A 24,229-nucleotide genomic window follows, 5' to 3' on the forward strand; every position below is an offset into this window, starting at 1 on the left:
TGTTCAGGAAAAGCAGGCAATCCTCCCTTGGATTCAGTAAATGCATTTATTGCACCCAGTGTTTTAAAACAAAGGTACTGTTCACATGCGTATAACGAAACATTTCTTCTGGGTGAATGGCCCACACCCATAAACTGTTTCTTTCCCTTTATGCTTCATGAATGGGTTACTAAGTGTTTCTATTGTTCAAGGCACTAAACCATATATGAATTTTCTTTGAACTTACAGTTCTTTCACCATCCACCTTCCCCTCTTCAGCTTGCTTCATGGGAATCAGAGTCTGTGCAAAGCAGGAAGCCTGCCAGGGAAGTCCAATATCTGAGGGTGATATGAGATTACAGGCCAAATCTAATAAGGATAGATTAGTTTTATTTCCCATTTAGCCATGAGCTCAGCCAGTAGAACAAGATATTAAATCAGACTTCTAAAATTGTACCTGTGTTCGGAACAGCTGGTGAGCTGTGCTGATTCCCAGCCCTGGTACTTTTCCTTGCATCCTGAATGACCGTACCCAAGCCTGTCCAAAAGCACTGCAAGCCAAATGCATCTCTGGTGCCTTCATTTAAATCAATGAAATGAACCCAAAATGATTCTGATCCAGTCCTCCTGCACACAAAGCTGTGGGGCTTCCAAACTTGTTATTTCGTGCAACACTGCGGTGGGCTTTTTTTCCTTCTTGACAAGCTCTGTGCCTTAACATCTGTTACAGAAATACACCATGTGAGTCGGTCCAATTTTAAGGGGAGAAGGGGTGGCTGGTAATGGCTGCGGCTGCCACAGCGTGCGTGATGTTTGCTGCTTCAGTTGCTGTGTGGCTGAGCAGGGGGTAGGGCAGAGAAGTGTCCTCCAGAGAGTCTGATGCACAACAAGCCAACTCAGTTCAGTTTGGTAATGAGAGATTTTTCCTCATTTGCAATTAAAATGTCAGATAATGATAAAAGTATTTGATTTGTGCTAAGTCACAGTGCAGTTCTGCCGCTTACTGATTTTAAGAAAGCTCTTGCAAGATCCTTCTTTTTATAATCCAATTACAGTAACAGACTGAAATTAATTTACTAAATCATTGATTTTTCCAAGGGGCAGAAGGTGGCTTCAGCCTTTTGGGAATAAGACTTGGGGAACAGGAGCAGCTTCTTTTGCCTGCACGGCAATGCTCTTTCTAGGGCTCATAATCTGGACACCTCCAGGTGCTACCACTCGACATGGGCAGCCCTCTGACAGGGCCTGTAAATACACTGAGCCGCCACATATTCATTTCTAAAATTGAGACAATCATGCAAAATAGAATTTAACTGCTCTGGTAGAGGTCTCACATGACTTCACCGCCATTAGCAATATTGTTAAGCTTAATCAGTTGTGCAGAAGGTAAAGCATAACCTCATTTTAGATGGGAGGAAGAGTGGTGTTCAATTATCTGGTGAAGGTGTGTCAGTAGGTCACCAACATGCTCCCAGGCGTAAGTGAATTGTACATAAGTGACAGAGACGGAAATAGTATCTAGGACACAGGGTCGAACTGGAGTGGGGGGGATGAGTAGCAATGTCCACTTGGTTCACAGCAAAAACTCCAGCTTGAATGGTGCTCAGGAACGATCTTCGCCATGTGATTCTTGCTTCGAACAACAAATGCGTGACCAGTAACTAGTTAGCGTCATCATGTTAGTGTGTTAAATTGTCACTAGTTAGTGTACAGTGGTTTACTGAGACAAGGAGAAGCAGTACAGGCCCTTCTAGTATTGTTTCAGGAGCAGACTCGAATGCTAGAAATTGAGCATTTATTTTGCATGTGTAGTTACTCTTACCCCTCCCTCCCCCAAAAAACCCCAAAGCTAGAAATCTTTGTTAATTTTAGTGGCAGTTGAAGTTTTAGGAGCTGTTACTGAATGCTGAGAGAAGTTTTATCTGTTGAAAGCTACCTTTAACTCCCAGTCCTTTGCTTGTGCTATTTGGCCAATGAGCCCCCTGAAGGAGATGTTTTCAGTGCACGTTGCTGCACTAATACATCCTCACAGCTCCCTAGGGCAGCTTCATGCTATACCTTCTATCATGGCACAGTGGAGGGAACCATAAGGATCCAGATCTAAAGTATTTAAATGTTACTCTGATTATTGGCTGAAAAAAAGCATAATGCAAAAACACCTGAGAAGTTTCCTATTCTCTTTTTCAATTTCTTGCTACTCTCATGCTGGATTTTTCCCATCTAACTGTAGGCTGTTAACTGCACCGAGATACACCAATTCAGAGATGAACTTGTCTTACGCTCCCTTTGTACAAGGCCCATTCAGGTCGGAAGTGCCTTCTGGAGATGACTCCCTCTTTCCAGGGCCTGGGAAGGCGCCCAGTCTGTCAGGCTCCAAACCAGGGCACCCTTGGGACTCCACGCTCAGGCTCCACTGAGGTATAGTTTCTTCTCTGCAGAGTCAGGCTTGACATGAAAAATAATCCCTGCTTTGCCTTTTTCCTTTTGTACTACACTGCCATTTCTTAAAAAAAATCCATTAGGATGTAGTGGACAATTAAATTGATGATAGATGTGATGGGAGAGATACCTCACTTCTCTGTGATCACTTCTGACATGCTGATAGCAGAAGAGGTATTTATAGGGCTACAAACATAATACATGTAAACAAACATGTGAATGGCGATGCTTTTAATGTATTTTGTCAAAAAAAATTTCCAGGTTATGGTTCTCAAAGTCACTTTAACTTGGCCTTTCATTGCTGTAAATTATTTGATTCTTTATAATGAAAAGGCAGCTACTGCCCTCAAATTGTCACTCTTACTATATCTGAAATTAAGTTTCACACCTTTAATCTTCTCTATTTGTTGTATTTCTTCAGTGATGAATTCTAACTACTCTGCTTTGTTTAGTTTTGGCCAGCTGACTGTGTGTCTGTGAGATGACATTTACATACAACACTATGGAGGAACTGAAATTAATCCAGGAACAAAATACATTAGAGATGGTCTGTACAGTAAAATGAGCTGTACCACCCACCTAAGTTTGAAGTTGAACTCAAGCTTTTCATTTCTGATGGAGCAGCCTGTTGCTTGTTTTGATAACTCCCTCTTTCACGTGGAGTTCAAGGTAAAGCTGCACTGGCCATGGCTGAGAAAAGCCTGTTCTCGAGCAGAGTCCTGGTCTCTCTTGCTGGCGTCATTCATGGAAGCTGCTCCAAGCATCACCCCCACAGCTGCTGCCAAAGTGACCAGGGTATGTCACTGCCCTTCTGGGAGTCATCAGTGGGAACTCAAGCTACGGCCCCTGTGGATTTTGTGGTCTAACACAAGCAGATGCTTCACAACACTGACGGTGGGTAACCGTCTCCTAACAAATGCCTCTTTAAAGTTATAGATGCCATTACATTTTGTTACTCAATTCCTCATCTAGTTAGATGCATTTTCTTACAAAATGAGGGGAAAGAGATGTGCAAGCAATGGGACTTAGCTGGTGCTGTGCCAAAGCTGGTGGAAGAGCAACCAGCAAGCAGGGCTGGTCTCTTGTACAGCTTCCATTTCATTTTGAAAATAATAGCTCTGTACAGTCTTTCATTTGTTGGAAATGTCTGGCTGGCTTTCACACAGTGGTTTTTCTTTGGTGTGTAGTTGTTGGGTTATTTTGCTTTGCATTGGTTTCACTTTGTTTTGCTGGTTGATTTTTTTTTTTTAATCTCTGTGCTTTTCCAGTAGCTTGTGCTTTGCCAAGCACTGTTGAACAGTTTACACCGGCTGTGGCCATCGCTGATCAGAAATGGCATTAACTGGGAGTAGGTGGCTCACCAGGACCTGTGGTTAGAATGACAGAGAAGACGATGAAGCCAATTATCTTCAGTTTATCCCCTAACTTACTCTGTCTTTCTCTGAAACATGAACCGTTAATTAGGCCTTCTAACTAGAAACACCACTGCTAATTTTTGTAGCCCCCTATACCTGTATCCAGGTATTTGTCACAGAAATAGAAAGCCAGAAAAGTGCACACAGAAGAACTCAGCACTGGAAAAGACTTCCCTGGGGGTCATCGTGCTTCCCCAAAAGGCACCTCCTTGCCTTATCCGAAGGGCTCTGTAAATGCCAAATGGTCCTGAAGGGATTTTTCCACAGACAGCAGGAGGTGAGGACCGAAGGGCTGTGCTCCTTGCCTGTCCGTCCATTCGGTTTGACTCATAGCCTTAGGCAAGGCAATTTAAAGGCGAGTTGGCAATTTCTGAAGTGAAGAAAGCAATTTTGGCCCAAAAATGTCTGCAGGACATCATGGCAAATGAGATGTTTGTGGAAGGGGTTGTCTTTAATTCTGCTGGACTGGGAAAGGCTGAGGGGCTCACAAAGGCAGGATGAGCAGGCCTGGAGCCAGCGCTGACCATCCACCAAGAGAGGGAGGTGGCTGCAGCTGAACTGCCCTTAATTTTCATCCCTGCTCCAAGCTGTCAGTGAGGGAGGAGGCATGAAGAGTCCATTCAGATCTTTAAACATCTTCCAGCTGGAAAAACTGCTACTGAAAAGGAAGTGCTTATGTCTCCCCACGCTGCTTAAATGCCCCAGCTGAAGCCAGGGATGTGTTATGTCAAACCCAGTGTGTGTATGCACAGGTGGAGCCATGAGAGAGGAGGAGGAGAGAGAGGGGAAAGCAAGCATGGAAGAAGGAAACAGCAAGAAATCCCCTTTCCTCTCCTTCCCCATCCAGGAGAAACAGTCCTGCAAGCAGAACAAGTGTTCAGAGTGGAAGAGGAGCGTGAGGAAGCTGAAGGTCACTGGAAAAAAACAGATGGGGACCTGGAAAGCAGATCCCGCTGCCTGTCCCCTAGATAACGCTCCCTCCCCTGCTTGCGCAGCTGCGGTTCCAGGAGGCGTTTTGCCGAAAGTTGCCTGGTGGCAATAGAGTTATTAGTGCAGTTTTCAAAGAAGTTCGAAAACAAAACGCAATGACAAAGTTGGAATATTTGTGCTAAGCATCAAGTGAGCCTGAAAGGTTAGTCTCCTGTTTAATTAAATTCCTGCTTCAAAGTCTCCACTTCTTCTCCACTGGGGAGTAGCGCTTTCTTTAAGCAATGTTTAGAGGACACTAGTCTGCAAGGGTAATCATCCTCGCCTCTGGCAGGAATAGCTCGCGCACCAGCGTTTCTGAAAGGGTTCTCTTTGTGAATAATTGAATTTGTCTCTGGAGTTCAAAATTTCTTTTTCTGTGGGACTGACTGCAGCTCAGCTTCCTCCTTAGATGCAGCTTACTGTAATTGAGCTGGAAGCATAGTGCTGCAATTGAGGTTTTTGTGAACATGACGCATAATAGAGGTGATTGCCATGGAAAGAGTCATTTGTAGTGTTCAAAACGCCTCCTCCAGTGGTGACCGGATCTGCAGAAAATAATTAAAGGACCCCCACTGCCACCTTCCCCTCCCCCCACCCACAGGAAAAAATATAATGTCATGAGGCAGTGGAGGTGGCTGGTGTGTGCTGTCGGGGCCGTTCCCGGGGATGCTCAGAGCCACGCGCAGTTCCCGCGGTGCTGCCTCTGCGGGGATGCTGTGACCCACAAGCACCAGCCAGCCAGGCCTGTTTGTCCTGCCCACATATCCCCTAACAATCTGGGCAGAGCGACCACTCCTTTAAAATCTCCCAGCCTTGCAGTAGAAAGGCACATGTAGTGCGATGGGAAAAGCTGCACACCATGACTCCGAGACAAACAACCCTGCAGCTGACCCACCAAGGAAAAGCTCATTACAGGTACATCCTCCATCATGTTACCTATGAGGTCCGTCACCCCCGGGGAGTTGTCAGTGCCTCCTCTCACCCCAGACATCCCTAACCTGCAATCCACTGTGTAATAGCTCACAAGGGCTCCCACTACAATGTCTGTAAACCACTTTTCAGGGGGCGGGGGGGAAAACGCTCTCAAAACAATTTGCATTGCTGTGAGCGGGAACTCATGTCTACTCCAAGAAGTGACAGCTCCCTGCTGGTAGACTGAGGTAAGTGGTATGTCTCAGAAGTAATTTTTGCTGCCTTATGCATATTGCTGTGCCGTGCAAATCAATAGCAGAGTGAACAACTACTTCAGAATTTGTGCTTAAAGTAGGAATTGGGGCAAAGCACAGTCCTGAAATGAACAAAAATCCCTCCAGATGGAAGTTTTCTTTCTTTTCTTTCTTTGTTCATCAGACACAGCAACAACGCTGAGCAGCTGCATTCAGCCAAGGAAACGTGGCATGGCAGTAGTATATTGTCAGGATGCTATTTTAGGGAGGGAAACAAATTCTAAGGGCAAGACGTAATGATCCAGTAACTCAGAGGAGCTGCTCAGGGATTTGTCTGTGGCTATTGAATATACCACATGGTGCTTGTGCTGTCTTGTCAAATTGTGATGTATGTTTGAGATCAATAAAATGGCTCACCTGAGATCTTTTTTTCCCTGCATGTTGCACAAAATACATTTTCTCATAGTAACTACAAATCTTACAGGAACTGATCAGCAAAAGAAGCAAAGATAACTCCAGTCATGACTGGAAGTCCTAATTTTAGATTTAAGTCCAATTTTCTTGGGCTCTAGTCCCTGCAAATAGTCCCCAGTTTCTTTGTGGTCACTGCTCTGAACTGGAAACCAGAACATGTATCTTTAACACTTCTGCTCTTTTCTGTGTCTGGCAAATACAATGACTTGAATATTCTATCCGTTCAGTACCTCGGGGCTTCCTGATCCTCAGAGACAGATGTCATGCTTCTGAGTGACAAGCTGAGATTTCATCCCTTGCTCATATTCCCTAACCTGTAACCAGGGCATCCAGTGCATTTAGCGCAACCACCTTTAGTATGGTTCCTCAGGTAGGGAAGTAATATGGGCAACTGCGCTAACATTTAGCCTCTAAGATGTGTATCTGTAGGCCTGACCTTAGCCTTGCCAGCACAAACAGCTGTTTTGGCTGGATGAGATTAGCTCACTTAAAAGGGCAACCAAAAGACTGCACGTGCACAAATTAGGGACATGGTATAGATGTTGCTTACATGTGGTAGTGTGTAAAATAGGGAAATAATCAGTGAGTTTGGGTGTTTTTTTTTCTTTCTTCAGGCTCTGTGATTTGCATGCCACAGCTGTGGGGAGCCACGTGGTCAGTCAAAGTCAGATAGTCAGGGAGGAAACGGAAAGTTGCTGGGAAGAAAATTCCCGGTGGTGGCTAGCTGTTTCTGTATGCCTTGCCTGAGCAATGGAGAGGGGTGCTGTAAGAGGACAGGGTCGACAACAGCAGTCAGGCCTCTTGAACTGCTTTCCCAAAAGAAACTTCACGACCTTGATCACCCTCGGATGGACCAGCTGTCGGAGTGATGGCACCGTTGATGGAGAGAGGTATTCGTTCAAGGGACTGTGATTTTGGTCATCCAGATCGCTCACTTTCTCTGTTTGAACAAATTCTGCCCTGACAGACGGGCTGTAATCAGCTCTCTTAAAGTCAAAGGGTGCCTCGTCCACAGGCTCCAGGGAAGGGTGGCAACAGGAATAACCAGATCCCTGCTCAGATGCGTTTTTGAAGACAGATCCTAGCATCCGAAAAAGCCATCAGATAATGTAGTTACAAGCTGTGTAGGTGAGGTGTCCTGCCCTACTCTCTTGTCATGATTTTGGATAAAGAAATGTGATAGGCAAAAGCTCAAATCTATTTTCTTTCCCAGAAGCTTCTGATAGCTGGCCCAGTTAGCTCTGTGATGGCCCTGCACTACACACAAGAAACAAAGAGGGATACGCTGTTTGCTACTAGAAGACTGCTGCTGCACAGATGAAGCATGCATCTTCCATGGCGAATGCTGGACTCGTGCTCGCGTGCCCAGGGCACTGGCCGTCTTGGAGAGCATGCACAGAGCACCTCCACACAACAGACTGACAGCAAAGCATCGCCACGTCTGTGTGCTGCCGGGTAGCAATGGCAAATGTTTCAGTACAGGACTGACCTCTTTCCACCAGAAGATAAGCTTTGCATTTTGCATGCTCTAAGTCTACTATGGTTAAAACTTCAGTGTAGACCAAAACCATACCTCTGACCTTCTGACATAGAACACTGAGTTTGTTTTTCTGTGATAAACACTTTTTTTTTTTTTACATGCAGATGTGTTCACTAAACAGTATTAATGATGAGAAAGGGTATCAGATGAGTGTTACCTGAGGATATGTTGCTCTTACTAGGATATTCCTTCTCGCTTTTGCTTCTGGGATCTGTTCCCAAGTGTTACTGAAGCATGAGTATGAGTTTGTGCCTGTATTTGAACAAGTGGTAAAGTCTGTGGAAATCGGAAGCAGGGAAGAAAGCAGTAAACAAAGCCAGGCTGTAGGAAATGCTTCCAGGAACCTGAAATACTGCCCAAACTCTGTCTCTAATGAGATGCTTTGCTGATAGGTGTATGCCTAGTTTATGGAAATCAAAAATACTTCCAGGACAATCCGGAAGGATTTATAACCGACTTGCAATAAGGCAAGTCCAGAGACTGACAGATGCTTTTGCTTGAGGGTGCCACAATACCAAAACCACCAGCTGAATTGGGATGAGGTGCAGCGGGTGAACCACGTGGAGTGACATTGTCATGTGCAATCCTATAATTCCCCACCTGCAGAAAATAATTAACGTTCTCCTTCTCTACAAAGATGTGAATTTGGAAAACTCTCAATGAACTCTGCTTTAGTTTAGGGAGATTATTTTTGATATTTTATTTCTTTTAAAAGCCAGTGAATATAGTTGGAAAACTGTATCTTTCAGCTATTTTGGAACAACATGTGAAGAAAATGAAGCAGGGGGCAAAAAAGCCACCCTTCTTGTATGCTTTTGCCATGTATTCAACCTTAAAAACCTACCTACCTGGCTTTCAAGAAAGAGTTTAACCCCCTAACCTATTATATTACTCTGAGTTTATCCGTAAAGGCAAGGAAAAAAAATGGTATTAAACATGGGCTTAGAGTATAGATAGTGTTTACAACACGAAAGTTTCACAAGATGTACTAATTTTATCACTCTGGCAGGAAACTGAGGCTTTCACATTTAATGAAGCATTTCTTTGAAGTCGTGCTAAAACGATGAGCTTGGCTGTGTTGTGCATCTGTCTGTCTGAGCAGGGCGAACAGTTTTGACTTCCTCTTCAGCAAACGTGCAGGGAGCAGGCCCAGGAAGTACAAAATATTTAACAAAACTTCACCAGCAAAGCAAAGATGGAAAAAAGATGGCTCTTCTCCGTGTTTTATTTGGTTGTCGTACCCAGTGTCGCAGGTGAGTGCCAGCAGAAAGGTTTTACTCTGCTTTCTAAGGAGGGTGCTGAGGGAAGGGTGGCATTTGCAGACTCAGGTTGAAAAGCTTGCTCGTGTGTCTCACTAGAGCAGAACTGTACGTACTAGCAAGGATTTTGTGTTTAACGGCGATTTCCTAATAACTCTAGTTATAGTGTACACCTAATAAGTAGTAAATGGTTTGTGCTGACTAGCAAATTAATTTATTCAAAATATATAACCTGTTTTCACCAGAATAATCATTGGGATCATCTCTTTCATATTTAGGACAAGGTGTGCTTGTATCAAATGGGCAAAAAAACAACTTGTGCTTTCAAAGAGTAACAAAATATTCTCTCTCTCCCTCAGACATACACTTGCATACCCAGAGAGAGAGTTGAAACATTTAAAGACAAAGATAAATTGTACAGTTCTTACTTCTTAAGTGAATCCTTTCCTTCCTCTTCCCCACCCAGCCCTATGTGCTATATTAAAAGCTTGCCATTGGGATTAAAACTTTAAGTATATTTGAGTAATGAGAACTGTATCCCTGTCAGGGACAGTTTAAACCAAAAACAATCCAGGGAAAAACAAGAAAAAGCCTGGTGTTTACCCCCTCCACACCTCCCAGCCTAGCCTGGCTATCCTGAATGCTGGAGTATTTATTACCAGATAGGAAGTCAAATCTTGTAGGAGGAGTATTTTTCCAACTAACAAATGAAAAACTGATGTTTCATGTATTTGACTGGCATGGTAAGATGCATCTCAATATCTGCCATGGTCTACTTCTATTTTCTACAATACTGAGCCAGACTGGCTTGTAAAAGAAAGTAAAATATTTCATATGTATATACATAGAAAATATAAGTTCCCAAATTCAAAGAAACAAATGGAAGCCTCAGGACATGTAGATGTGAGAAAAAGCTCAATGAAATACTATTTCAGGAAAAATTAGTTGTTTTTTTCCCCCCTTTGTGGATAAAATCTTCACTGAAGTTATTCAAAGGTGACATCCATAGGCATGTAAATGTCTGGTAGGTACTCCATGGAATTGCAAATGGAGCCCAGACGTGAGCTAACGCACAGACTTGCATAAGAAATATGAAGTTGGCTTAAAAATAGATTTCTTGTATTGACATGCTGGCATAAAGATTAGAACACCCTTGTATGAAAGGGACTTTGTTATAATAGCCTGCAGTGCTAGGCTATTAATAAAAAAATAAAAATTAAAATGTTGATTCTAGATGTGTGACTTTTTCATCTTAAATATAAAATATTAAAGTAATTCTTGCTAGGCACTCTTTATGTGGTCCTTTGGCCTAATCAGAGCATCAGTGTGAATATTACAGATGTGTTACTAAGCAGGGGACTTAGATCTTGCCTGTTTTGCCTGCCATTCTGATCCCAAGAGTAATAATTAGTTTTTACTTGACTTTTACTCATGCAAAACTTCCAGTGAAATTAGTGAGCATTTGCCTTAACAAACTCCTTGACCCAATGAAAATAGTTTTCAGTAATTTTCCTTACAGCACTTGTCCAACCAGGCGTATTCTTCTTCACCCTCCTACCTCCTCCCACCTTTTGGAAGTTAATTGAAAGATTAGCTTAGCGTTCACAGAGGTAAAAGCCTGAGATGAATGTTTGCCCTGACTATTCAGTAGTTTTGTTTCCCGTGCGTCAGTTTTCTGCATGCTTGTGTCACAGTTCAGTGGTTAGGCCCCACATCCCAGTCGGCTCTGCAGGGCCATGAGAATCTGCCCTGCTTCTCCCTGGTCCCAAACCAGAGCCCTGTAGCATGTGGCTGAACGTGCTTTAAAGCAAAAAGGCCACACCTGCTTTTCGAAAGTAAAGAGCATGAATGGTGTGTACTAACTGCAGCGGAGACTGTGGGGCAAGCTCTCCTAGAGAATTTATGGTGATATTGTGAAACACAGGGAGGACAAAGAGTCAGTGGAGATGGGTGGGAACAAGTCCGCACCTGAGAAGATCCGTATAAACTCATTTTTTCTGGAGGCCCACAGGCCCTTTTGAAGAAAGGCCTGTTGGTGTATGGCTCTGTGGGTGTGATTTATTATTTGGTTCAGTGTGACCCCTCTGTTCATAAATTCTTGATCTCCCCAAGTTCATTAGCACCCTGCACACCGGGGTTTGGGGAACCCTGTGGGGGACTGCGAAACTCTTGTTCTCAGGAGGGTGAGAGGGGGAAAAATCAATTTTACCACAGCAGCAGCAAAAAACAGGTAGCACAGGCCCATGCTGGAAGCCCGTTTATTTCTCCAATGCATTACTTCTTTATATGGCACACCAAGGACTGCCAACATGCTGTATGAAATTAACTGAGAAGAAAGCACACATACAGGAGCTGCTCACTCTGATGCTGAAGTGGACACTCATTTAGGCCATGCAGGAGCTGTTTAATAATGTAGAGATAAAAGAATCGCTTTCCCTGTCAAACCAGCAAAGGTAATGGAAATAGGCAGATGGAATTGTTCAAGGCAAAATTAGCCAGCAGGGATAATCCGTTTGTTCTTGCAAAAAGAGCTGGGGAATAAGTGGTCTCAGCTTCTGCTTTATTTATATCTCTTGAAAGATTTCCATTTTCACAGAGCCCCTCGGAGCTCCCATTTCTCTTCAGCTAGTGTGATGGGAACTCCCCATCCTCTTTCAAACTATTGCTCGTTTGTTTTTCCAGTTCTTTCCCTGCAGTTTGTATTAGTGGTGACCTGCTGCTTCTCCTCTCCACTCTAAATCTCACTGGAAAGCATACTGTTACATCTCTAGGCCTGAATGTACCATCTTGGTAATTAATCTCTAGCTAATGCATCAAATCATGTCAAAGACAAGTTGGAAGAGAGCTTTGTTTAAGTACTACTTGCACCGAAAATTGTCCTGTTTGTTTTTAAGGCCAACTTGAAGATGTCATTACACAGGCAGAAGTGGTCCATGCTTTGCCGGGTACCGATGTGACGCTCGTGTGCAGCTTCCCAAGATCAGATCACATCTATGTGACACAGATGCAATGGTCCAAAGCTGACGGCAACCAGCTTACCACAATAGCTGTTTATCACCCCATTTATGGCGTACAGTACTTCAAATTTCCTGAGACTTCTTACAACTTTTCAGTATCCTTCAGCATCGGGAACTGCTGCAACAGTGATGCTAAAGATGCTTTGTGTTCTCCTGGCTCAAATACCTTTCCAGAGTGCAGCCGGTGCGCTCTGCAGCTGAAAAACATTAGTGTCTCCCTGAGTGGGCAATATGAATGCAGTCTTGCTACTTACCCCTTTGGGACAAAGGCTGGAAGAATTCAGCTTATTGTGGAGGCAGAAGGTAAGTGACTATCAATCAGATGTTGATTTTTCACAACAGGTGGGCAGGGGAGGGAATAGCAGGATGCAAAAACGTTTCCTGGTCAGTGACTTGTTTGGGGTTTGCAATGGTGCACTGAATGCCATTGCCTGCATAGTTTCTTATTTACCAGGCACTCTTTAGCTGTTGTTACCCAGCTTATGACTAGGAAACTTTATTTGTCGCAGGGAAGATGAAGTTATATAGGAAAATAAAAAAGGTGGAGAGATGGACATTTTTGGCATTTCCATGTGGGAGAAGCACGAGGCAGAGAAGACTGCGCAAGCAGTTCAGAGTGTCGTGGGATGAAGAGTGCCAGCTCTCCAAACCATGCTGCACTGCAGCTTTGTGTGTGTAGGACTGGTCACCAGAAAGGGAAAGCACCCCTGGCTGGTGGAGGTCAAGGGGTGTGACTTGCAGAGCATCACGGAGATGAGCGCAGGTAGAGGAATGAGCTTTCAGGAGGTCATGTCCCCACCTGCAGAAAGAGAGTGCAGCAAAGCAGAGGAGGATTGGTTAGAACGATCAGAGGAGCGGAGACTTGGCTTGTTTCGTCAGCCAAATGGAAGCTGGAAAGCAGTGTGATTGCTCGTGGTAAGTAAGCCTCAGGAGATAGCGTGAACTCTGGGGAAGATATTTAAATTATCCTGGCATAGGAACAAATGGTTTCAAACAGTATGTGAATGGATCTGACTACAGTTTAAACAATGCTGGCAACCATTGGCACAGCAAGTTGGGGAGCAGCCATTTAATGAGAGTAGTGTGGGCAAAAAATCCAAATTGCCTTGAAGATGGAGCTGAGCAGAGTTCAGAGAGGCTTGTTGCTGTGGCTGCAAGGGACTGGATTTGATGACCCCAGAAATCTTTTCCAGGCCCAGGTGTCCATGAGAAGGAAAGGAAGATTAAAAGAGATGTACCAAACCTGGCAATGGTTCAGCAATGAGCTGCAGGGCCAGCACCTTCACCCAGGACTACAGACAGAGCGGGATTTCAGTTGTTAGGGCCAGCAGCAGGCACAGGTGACCTGGGCAGTAGCAGAGGGCAGCGATGAGCAGTGGGAGCAGCATCTCTGTTAATAGTGCTGCTAACTGGGTGAAACCCTTCCATGCTAAAATTGACCCACATTAAGGAGGACCTGCGCAGATGTGCCAGATACTGTGAGGGAGGCTACACAAGCTGTCCTGGCAGCCTGGTGGTGCAACACTCTATTGGGCTGTGGCTATGTGCTCCTGGGGCCCCTGAAAGGGAGGAAAAAAAAGAAATACCTAGACTGAGAATCTGTTCTTCTGTTCTTCATGCAATTTTTGTCTGTCTGTTGCTTAATACAGTAATAGCAATAATCAAGCATTGCTCTTTTTCCCTTGCTGATGCCTTTTGTTGATGCTGGCGCGTTCAACCCAGTTACTGCTGTCTACATATGTTAAATGTAGGAAGCTGTTGTTCATATTAGCATCTTTGTGGTTTTCTTCAGCAACTGCATGATGTAGCAAGCTGTGCTACTGATCTGCCTGCTAGAGAGAACTAAAATATTCAGTTAGCAACATATCTCTAGCAGATTTGTACTTTAAGGTAACCAGATCTTTCAGAATGAACCACTCCCACTCAGAAGACAGCAAAAGACCTTAATCCAGCCTAGGAGTGGGATGCAGAAGGGTGCTAGTCATTAATGAAGTGCAGCTCTCAACTGCATCAAAGCGAAGTGAACCCAGATGGATTCAGCTAGTAGGCACTGCACAAAGCCTGCAGAGCAACAGCCGTACACAAGGCTGACAAACACAGAGGACCTTAGCCAAACACAACTAACAGAGGGGGGAATAAAAGATGGAGGGGAAAATAAGCAGTCATGACACATGACTGTGAGAGGTGGTTTGCAGACAGAGCTCCGGGGCTAATATTCATCTTTGTTTGTACTTCTCACAGTCGGGCCGGTATGTTGCATGGCATTTTGCACGTGAACTTGTCCCAGCAATGTCTCCTATGCTGCTTTCTTCCTTGATATGCTGTAGATTCATTTCCTCAGTCCTTTCTTTATTCCCTCTGCATTACCATGTGGTGTCAGGGCTGGCATGCTCTTTGTCCCACCGTGATGGCTGGCTCCTCGGCTGCTTCGCTCCCGGGCTGAGCAGGGATGCACACTGCCTCTGCCTCTTGGGGCCTCAGCTGCAAAGGCTGCATGCTGGCACTGTCATCCTGTGCATGCTGGCACCATGACCCTGTGCTTGCTGCCTGGGGAAAAAGGAAGTTACCGTCACTGAAAAGTCCCCACTGCCAAATAATGTAGCAATCTGGGACTACTAGGCAGCCTCCCTTCCCCCCAAGAGAAAAAAACCTCTGCTACCTCGGCACGTAAGCCAGATCGACCAAAGGTACAAAGTTCAAGACTGGTGTGCAAAGAGGGAAAACACATTTTTACCTCATGGTGGTGGTGGCTCACCAACCAGGGCAGGCAATGCAGTCACTCACGTCGTGGTGGTAAAGGCTTGAGAGCTGCATGGTGGTGGAGTGGGAGCGAGCCATGGGTGACAGTGATGTGGGCTGACACCACAAGTCCTGACAGCTAGATAGCCAGGTGTCTCCGTCCTCATGCCCGGCACGCATGCTTCCCTTCCCAACTGTGAAATCGAGGGCTGCAGCTGAAAGTGGAGGCAGAGCTGAGCAGTCCCTACATTGCCTGCATGCTAGACGGGGGCAACCTGCTCAGCTCAGCACGACGCAGCTCCCTGCTCGCTGGCTTTGTCACGCTCTTGCTCCAGCAGAGCCTGCCCAGGCCCCGGTTTTGCAAGGGCAAGAAGATCTCTGCTTCAATAATAACAAAGGAATCAATTAGACCAAAAATGGGGTTTATCTTAACCCATCTGGCATGCTAAGCATCTTTCTTAGTGCAAAGACAGACAGCTTTGGAGGACAGGAAGTACAGATGAGTAAACTTGACATGACAAAAATGGAAACTTCAGATTATTCTCAGTTCCAAAAGGAGACATCTTGATCCAGCAGGTAAGTGAAGGTTTTTATGAATTGCACAAAAATTCTGGTAAAGCCGTGAATTAGTCATGAAGCTGCATCTAGAGCTGGGTGCAGGGCTTTCACTTCACCACTGTGTCTGTGGGAAATGGTTGAAAGTTACAATTCCCTTCTAAACAAAACAAAGCACCTATTCCTTGAACAGAAGAGTAGTCTACATTAGCTCTTAAAGCACAGTGAATGCCACATTTCTGATTTTCCTTCTTGGGCTTTTTTGTTGTTGTTGTTTTTGCAATGATAAAAGAGGAGCAGCACTACGTGAAGGAAGTGCAGTTAAACCAGACTTTAGAAATTCCATGCCTTGGGAACGTGACCTCAGAAGATCTGTCCAATTATCCTTTGAAATGGCTAGTGGTAAGTATAATTGTTTTTCATTTCAGGTACAAATTTAGGAAGAAAGAAGGTATTTTTTGCAGATAGAAATAGAAATGTTAGACTGTGTCCTGCAGAGTAGGTTAAACAAAAGATGTCAGTAAGGTTGGACTGTGATAATAAGGGAAAAAATGCAAATGCAGTTTCGCAACATAAACACCGCAAACAATAGCTGTTAAACAAACAAAGAGGGAAAATTCCATCTTAATTGCTTTTAATTTTTTATGAATACGTGTAGAGCAGTTCTACAGAAAGTGGCAAAGAACTCAGCAAATGTAACTGAGCTAAAATATTCTTTGCATTAGAATTCTGAGGGATTTTTGTTGTAGTGAAGCATTACTATCTCATACACAGTTACTGCATAGAGTAGTGAGATACCAGGCTGCTTTGAAACAGGAAAAAAAAGGGGCTGACCAGACTGTTTTTGTCTTCTGTTAACCTCCATGTCACAGATGCATGCAAAAGTCATGCAAAGCCAGTTATCTAACTAACCCCTTAAAACCAATTTTTTAAACGATTTTTCGGGAGACTTTAAACCAGTTATATTTTTGTACTGCATCTCACTTTTACTGTTAACTTCAGTATTTGGAGACAAGTATCAGTCCTCAGTGTCCTTGAGCTTTGCCCATTAGTTTCTATCCGTTGTCACCTGTAACTGAGGAGCTATCTTTGTTGGGGGATTTCTTAAAAGTGACTTTCACATGTTCTCATTTTTTACTCTTCTACCCCAACTCATTACCTGTGTAAATCTTCGCTTTGCCACGCACTCCTTCCAGACTTAAAACTAGGGAACATGCTTGTAATTTACACTTTTTAGTGTTGGTAGTTTACACTACAAAGTCAAGCAGCAGAGGAAGGGAGAAAAACAAAAGGCTGGCATCATGGCATGTGTAGGTCACCATGAGTCACTCAGAGTGCTGCTTGTAAGTATGTGTTGGGGCACAAATGTCCAGCATGTCCTGATTATGCCTGCATCCAAGAGTGACTGGCACACAGGTGTTAACAGAAGATGACTTTCAGCTATTATTACCAGGTTTTCACTATTTAAAGCTTAAAAACGCAAGGATTGTCTTGGAATTTCACCCATGTTTAATATGTATGGGGTGTTCAGCATGACTTACACAGTGAGAAAGCAGCTCTATAGCCCTCTGCACAGACTGTAGAGACCATCCCTAAAAAGGCACAACTATTTACTCCGCAGTCCATTGGTAAGATGATGACTGCTATTGGTTTTGAAGGTCTGGAGGATCTACTCACAAAAAGACAATGTTTTGTGGAAAAGCAAGTGTTGCAAATGTCCAGCTACTCCTGAAGTTACTTCTTGATGTGAGTGGTGAGAGGGAGGATTTTCATGCTGGGAATAGGTTTTGTCTACAGAAAGAACATGGAGTGTCCCATCTTCACACCTTGCGTGGGTTGCTCTTTTCACAGGGGGAAAATGGAAGCAAAGAAGAACTTGTAACTAAGGAGCCCCCCTCTCCTGAAGTATACAGGAATGGCAGTGCATTGTACAGAGAAAGGATCCACCTGGGTCTGAATAATGCTCTAAAGATTTTCGCCACCAAGCTCTCCGATGATGGCAAGGTTTTTTCATGCCACGTGGTGTACCATCCAGAGCGAACCCGCAAGACCAGCACCACAGTGAGAGTCCTGGGTAAGGGGCTTACACCAGCTGTCCTTTTACATGATCAAATACAACACTCCTATTTCATTCTGAAGGCAGTAGCTTTGGAAAAAATACTGGATTTTTTTCTTAATATTTACATTATTTTTTCAGTTGCAATAAGTTAATATGTTTGTAAATAATGCCATAGTTCTCAGGAAGGATATGAGGCAGTTCTTTCAGTTTCTGGAATAAGAAATGATAGATATATTTCACTGAGCATATATCAACACTGTTGGCATGCAAATTACCACCAACTCATCTATATGCATAAATTTACAATGGCACATTGTGGCTTATAGGTAGGCACTTTGGCCATCAAGATCTCTGTGCCCCAGCATTACAAAATGGCCATGCTGCCTGTGGTTAGGAAATCATAGCCCAGATATATTAAGCAACTAAAAAAAGGTGGAAGTTTCATTTGGAAGTATTTCAAAGGCATGTGATTCTTAACTACAGCCAAAAGCTCTCTTTCTGAAAATGAGGTACTTCTAAGGGGTCTCAAACCAGTCAGGAGGGACAGGACAGTGTACTGCAAGTGAGTGGGCTGGCATTTCATAGCAGGAGCCTTCCACATCTATAGTCACTTGCTCTGTTCCCTTTCTAGCAGCTTAGGAATGGCTCTACAACTGCTGAGCTACGAACAAAGCTGCCCGTGGAAAATAGCGCTGCGTTTTCTGCTTGCAGAGCAGTGCGTCTGGAAAATATATTTCCAACACTTCTGAAATGAATGGGCGCTGGGCAGCATGTCTGCCAACACTGTATTGACTGCATGTGCTTGCTGGGGGAGGCTCTGGGATGGGGCAGCCGTGCAAGGCTGACACCCAGAGTGCAAAGAGAGATTCAGCAGGGAGCACTGGAAAAAGTAAAATCTCTGGTTAGAGGCTCTTGGTCACTGATGCAAGAGAAATAAAAACAGATTTCCTCTTGCATTTGCATGATTTAGTCGCGTTTGTCAAATAGGTACAGTGTTACGTGCGTAATCGTTCAAGTACACTGACATACTTGAACTCTCCCTCTCCTCTGCTGATGATCTTGCCTTGTTCCATGTATCTGTTAATTTAAAAGGTTGCTATATTTATTATTTGCCTTATTCTCTGTATTACTGTGTCATGCGTGGCTGTCTGAGTGTGCCCCCACATCAGCATGTCAGCACAGCAGGAGAGAGGTGCAAACAAGAGGAACCGTGCCTTTTGGTGGTGAGCTCTTCTGAAAGTCCCACCACCATCCCAGGCATCGTTGGCTGGCTTCTGACCTCGGGGCTCAGCCTTTTGGTGACAGACAAACAGCCACTTCAGCTGGCAGCAGCTCTCTCGCTCCTTGTGCCGAAGCTGAACAGAGAATGAAGAAATGCACATTTACATCCTACTGGGTAGACCCAGCCTCAGATGGCCACAGCAGGACCTAAAATGCTAAAGTAAGCGAGTGCGATATCAGCAGTGCCTGATATTGGCCAATCTGGTCATTCGAAAGGGCATGACTAAAGACCCAAGGCAAGCCAAAACCTAGTGAGGTTTTCTGGTCCCAGCAAGCCAGTGTCCTGCTGGTGCACGATGTGCAAGGGACCTGGCCAGCTGGCCACGGGGAGGAGGGCAGGAGAGGGACAGGGAGTGCATGACTGAGCCTCACTAACGGCGTGAGACTCACCGGGTTGAGTAAATACAGATATTCAGCTGAAAGAGCTTTTTTTTAAGAAGGCACTTTTGGACTGAAATGCTTAAAAAAAACTCTTTCTTGAGCGCGGTATTTATAGATGCAAGTTTCTGTGAAGATGCATGGCCTTTGCCTGTCTAACTTTGCCAAATATTGATTTCTCCTTTTTGTAAGAATAAAAGCTCAGCAGCAGAAACCACCAAACTAAATATTGAATTTCTGCTAGACCCAAAACGTTGGTAAATATCCTAGTAAGACAAATGAATGTCAAACCGTTAACAGGGGCTGAGATGTTAAATGGAAAGTAACTAATAGAAGATTCAGAGCTTTGCTTGGGAGCTACTGTTTAGAATAGTTACCCAGAAAATGTGTCCTCTGAAAAAGCAGAGGACAGCATCCAATGCATATCTGGAAAAACATACACTGTTCTGATCAAATTAAAAAAAAAAAAAAAGAAAGGAAGAACAGGAAGTAGACTAGATGTTATTTTAAACCCATTCCAACTTTCAGCTATTTTGGAAGCCCCAATTGACTTTTTTTTTTTTTTTTTTTACATTTAAAAAAGTATGGTTGTCTTCTGCCAGCCCTGTTACCACATGTACTGTTTTGGCAAGGCAGAAACAAGGATGAAATTTTAAAATATTCATTTCCTGATAGTTAGGATACGCCAACCAAAAAGTGGGAAAAAAATGGAAATTCCACCACAAAAGTACCCTAATTCCAGAAAACCACAAAGCCCTGAAAATTAAATATGGGTCAGCCCAGGTGTAACCAGTCAGCAAAACTAGGCAGAAAAGCGGAAATGAAAAAGAGAGGGAAAGAAAGTCCTGGATGGATTCACTGTATAAAATGACAGAGAAATATCAAGAGATTATCTCAGTGGGGAAGTAATGAATGGAGGTGGCCCTATATTGGTTAGCAGGCTTTAAAAAAAAAAGAAGAAAAAGAAAAGAAGAAGAATGCAATGGTGGAAAGTAGAGTGAGGTGTGGGTTGGGAAGAGAAAGACTCACAGACCTCCTCAGTGATCCAGGGTCTGTGCTTGTTTCCAGTCCAATTTTGAGGCTCAGAACAGGCCAGAAGAATGATTTATCTGAGGACTCTGAGAGTCACTATATGTCACCGCAGTTTTAACAGTTCTTATGTAATGAGTCACTTAATATTACTGCACAACCAGTGATTGCAATGGTTATGGTTTAATAATTTAGAAATGCTTATGGTGCCTACTAGCTTTTGTTGATATAGTCAGCTGTGGCTAGAACCGTAATGCTGTGAAAATGAAAGAAAACAAACACTTTTTCCATTTCTTGTGGATGTGGTCATCAGAAATCTGCTGCTTTGATGCAAAGGTAAGTTCTGGGTTTCCTGGCAGGGCAGGAACCGCTTGTGGCATGACGTTGTCCCACATCTGCCCAGATGACAGTGTGTGGGAAGCTGGTACCCAAAGTCAATGAATATTTTGGGGGATGGCAGGGGCAGGGAGTGGTTAAAGTTTTCACTGATGACTTTGATCTGCAAACAGCCGGACAATAGTTTTTTTCGGTAGGCCCTGAAAGAGTTGCTCTGTTACCAGGGCTGTGACTGTAGTCTGGTTTTAGCTAGCATATCCAGCAAAGTGGCCCAAGAAGTTTTTAGAAAGATGATGAGGTACATCACAGATGCTGTGGTAGTAGCTGCTGATATATGCTTGTAAACCACTTCCTTGACCTCAAATTGGAGCTCTGCAAGCTTTTGTCTTGCCGGGTAGCTGGGCGGATGTAGGATTCAATTTATACTTGTTTTATGAAATAAGGCTATTAACTTTCATTAGAAGACCTTTGGTATCCATTTCATTAACATATTTTTTGTTTATTTTCCAGCCTACCCTGAAATCTCTGTCACCCTACAAGAGGGCTCAGTTGGCACCTTGCAAAAGGTGAGTAATGTTAGAATAAAGAACAACTTCCATGACTGTAACCACGCTGTTCAGTGGTGCTCTGAGCCTGACTGAAGCAGATGGCCTAAGTGAACCAGACCTAGGAGGGCCCTTCACACTGCCCAAGCTCACATGGCAAGAAGTGAGTCAATGATTTGGTGTCAGTGATTCATACCCCTTATCCCGAGCTGGTCCTACCCTGCTGCAGGAAGCTGCTTCAGTGAGCAAAGACAAGGGCTAGCTGAGAGCTCCTCTGTGGCGTGGATAAAAATCTGATTTTGCAGCAGCACTAGACAAGGCTCCAGGGTAGGGTGGAGAGGTGGAGGAGCTGGGGTGGATTGCAGGGCTCTGCGATGCTCTGTCTCGCTCCCTGTGTACCAGCTACCAACTAACTGAGTATAGATATCTACACACTGCATAAATTCCCTTTCCAAAGAAAGCAGCAGGGGTTGATGTGACTTTCTCACATCTTTTCCTGTAAGGGTAGAGATGTGACCCCTCCACCAAGTTTCGAGCAGGAAACTGTCAGGAGTGCTCTGAAGTGGTAGGTAGCCAAGTGAGAGGTGTTGTTAGCGGACCAAGAAAAGGAAAACTGGGGATATATAGTAGTATGTCAGGGAGGAGCTTAAGAGAACAGCGGGATGGTCTCACAAAGGAAGCATCAGAAATTTTGGAGCTTTTGGAGCATCTGAGTTCTTTTATGTTGAGGTTAGTGATCAGCTATTTACAGAATGTAAATGTGACTTTTTAAAATAAAAATGCAGCTATGGAAATCACGGCATTTACTCAAGGGAATAATAGTGCATAGGGAAGGAAATGAACATACCCAGGGACACCGGAACAAGTCAGCTTCTGAGAAATAGGCAAGAAAGCAAATACAAGCCATTTACTAGTCGTCTTCTCCCTGTGCTTCAATTATGGATGTCTTATAGCCAGCCAGTCAGAAGACACCACTGGTTTGATCAAAAAGGCTACCATTCATCTTTAACAACAGTTGTCTCCATGCCAGTACATGGAAACTACTCTGAACTTTTCATGAAACCTAGGTTTTCCTTTCAGTTTTAAGTAAAAAAAACTTACTTACAGCATTTTAACGGTTATGTTTCAATTACAGAAAGTTCCCAAGGAAATGCCGGTTTCATTCCTTTTGGAGTCCAGACAGTGTAAATAAATAGGCAAGTTTAGAGGGGTTCTTGGAGAGCCTGTTGGACCACATAAACCTCCTTGCTGATTATGAAAGACTGGGAGTCTAGTAGATATCCACCGGGAAAAGAATTTCAGGCTAAGCTCCTGTGTGCCTCTCTGACTTTTCATCTTTAGGCTATAGTTCTTCAAATATACGAAAGGCTGCAGCACAAGGGAAGAGAATAATGTGTTTAATGCACATGTACAGACACCAGAAGAAGTGGCAGACTTAGACTGTGCAAGGAAGATTTAGGTTAGGCACTGGGAAAGCCTTTCTCATGGTAAGGCCTGGGAAACGCTGGGGTAGGTCGAGCAGATCACGGTGCCACCATCACCGGGGGAGGCAAGGAATGTCAGGAGTACCACTGGCCCTGATTTTGGGCAGGGAGCTGCACTTAGAGGATCACTGCCAACCGCATTTTCTATTATAACATTCAACAGACAGCATTTCCTCCATAAGGCTGAGAAGAGGATCAGCATCACTGTAATGAGAGTTGATCAAGAGATCCTTCTGGGACATTCATCTTACGTAGTAATCCCTCTGAGTTGTTGCCATCTAATTCAAGCTGATGTGGTGCTACTTTGACTCAGGGCTGGAAAGGAAAACAGCTTCCGGTTGCTCCCAAGTTACCTAGCGCATCTATGGAAAGGTGATACTCTTGCCATGCTTATCGTATGCTCTGAGCAGAGCTCTCACGGCTGGAGTGGTCAGCTGCTGATGGAGGGATCGGATCTAAGTCAGAGGGCCATATTCGGAGCCGAGCACTTAAGCATGTGTTTTGGGGCCTCTTTGGTACCATCTGCTTAGTAATGTCAAAACTTAAAGAGTTGGTGTTGGATGTTGCAGGCTTTTGTCCAGCTGAGCAAGAGCAAGCAGTGCTGCTACCGAGGGGCTGATCAATAGAAACTTTTCCACAAGCCTTTGCCCATTCTTCACCTCCAAACAAACACTGCCTCCTTTCCTTCTCTTTTCTACCCTTTCTTGTAGGGCTTAAATCTACTCTGCAGATCAGATTTGTATTTCTTTATAGGCAGCATTTGTAAAAATACTATGAACAAAATATGGCTGAAAAATAAGTGAATAACGAAGGGAAAAGAGGAGAAAGCAATTACATAATGAGTTTGATGGTTATTTACCATGGCAAGAAAAGGGCTCCAGCTGGGTAGTTTCAGTCTTCACGCTGAATGATTGACTTCTGCTGGCTGCAATACATCAAGCTTACTTTCAGCTGAATGTGTGTACCACTTTCTTCAAAAGTGGATGGAAGAGGGCTTTGTGCTGAGTGTGCAGTAATACAAATCTCTACATTAAATGGACACAGCCGTTTCAGTGCTATAAAAGCTGCTAAGTAAATACTAATTGGGAACATCCAGGCAACATCAGGACAAGACCTCCCACCCTCCTAGTGCCCATCCCTGAATCCAACCTTGATTTTTGATGTCCTTCCAGTCCTTCCACCTCTTGCATGACAAGAAAGTAAATTAAGCATAAACATAAGCATAAATTGCTCTTTGGAGCAACTGGCATATAACCAGGGCTATTCCATCTAACACATACAATTTCTTGTGACTTCTGGAAATCTCTGACATATCATGCGCTCTGTGAAGGTATCTAATTTTGTGTATTCAAAACATCATTGTGCTAGGCAGTCTTTTTCAGGGAATTTGTCTCCTTATCTGCTTAATGAAGGAAGGATTTACAAAACAGTCTGGAGGTGTCTTATTCTTTCCCCTGCTGCCCATCACCAGTGCCCCTGATTCTCTGCGTGGGGGTTTGCCCGGAGGCGCTGGGCTGGGGGTAGGGGGGTCACCCCATGCGTCTCTGACCACAGCACAACGCTGG

At 44.1% G+C, this 24,229-nt stretch overlaps 1 protein-coding gene across 3 annotated transcripts in view; it reads left to right on the forward strand.

Annotated features, from left to right (window-relative positions):
- Positions 1-24,229, forward strand: part of CD96 (CD96 molecule) — a 67,675-nt gene that overhangs the window by 29,930 nt on the left and 13,516 nt on the right. Inside the window, exons 3-9 of one of the 3 annotated variants that reach the window (XM_064522015.1) lie at positions 2,210-2,397; positions 2,871-3,312; positions 9,085-9,235; positions 12,136-12,561; positions 15,845-15,954; positions 17,404-17,626; positions 21,146-21,201. In XM_064522015.1, coding sequence (XP_064378085.1) covers positions 9,178-9,235; positions 12,136-12,561; positions 15,845-15,954; positions 17,404-17,626; positions 21,146-21,201 — 873 coding nt within the window. In that variant the 5' untranslated portion in view covers positions 2,210-2,397; positions 2,871-3,312; positions 9,085-9,177. Of the gene's footprint in view, positions 1-2,209; positions 2,398-2,870; positions 9,236-12,135; positions 12,562-15,844; positions 15,955-17,403; positions 17,627-21,145; positions 21,202-24,229 lie in introns of all 3 variants that reach the window. The other 2 variants (XM_064522020.1, XM_064522018.1) reach the window with 2 other exon arrangements.

The sequence above is a fragment of the Dromaius novaehollandiae genome, chromosome 1 (genome assembly GCF_036370855.1).
Source record: "Dromaius novaehollandiae isolate bDroNov1 chromosome 1, bDroNov1.hap1, whole genome shotgun sequence".
Classification (NCBI taxonomy): Eukaryota; Metazoa; Chordata; class Aves; order Casuariiformes; family Dromaiidae; genus Dromaius; species Dromaius novaehollandiae.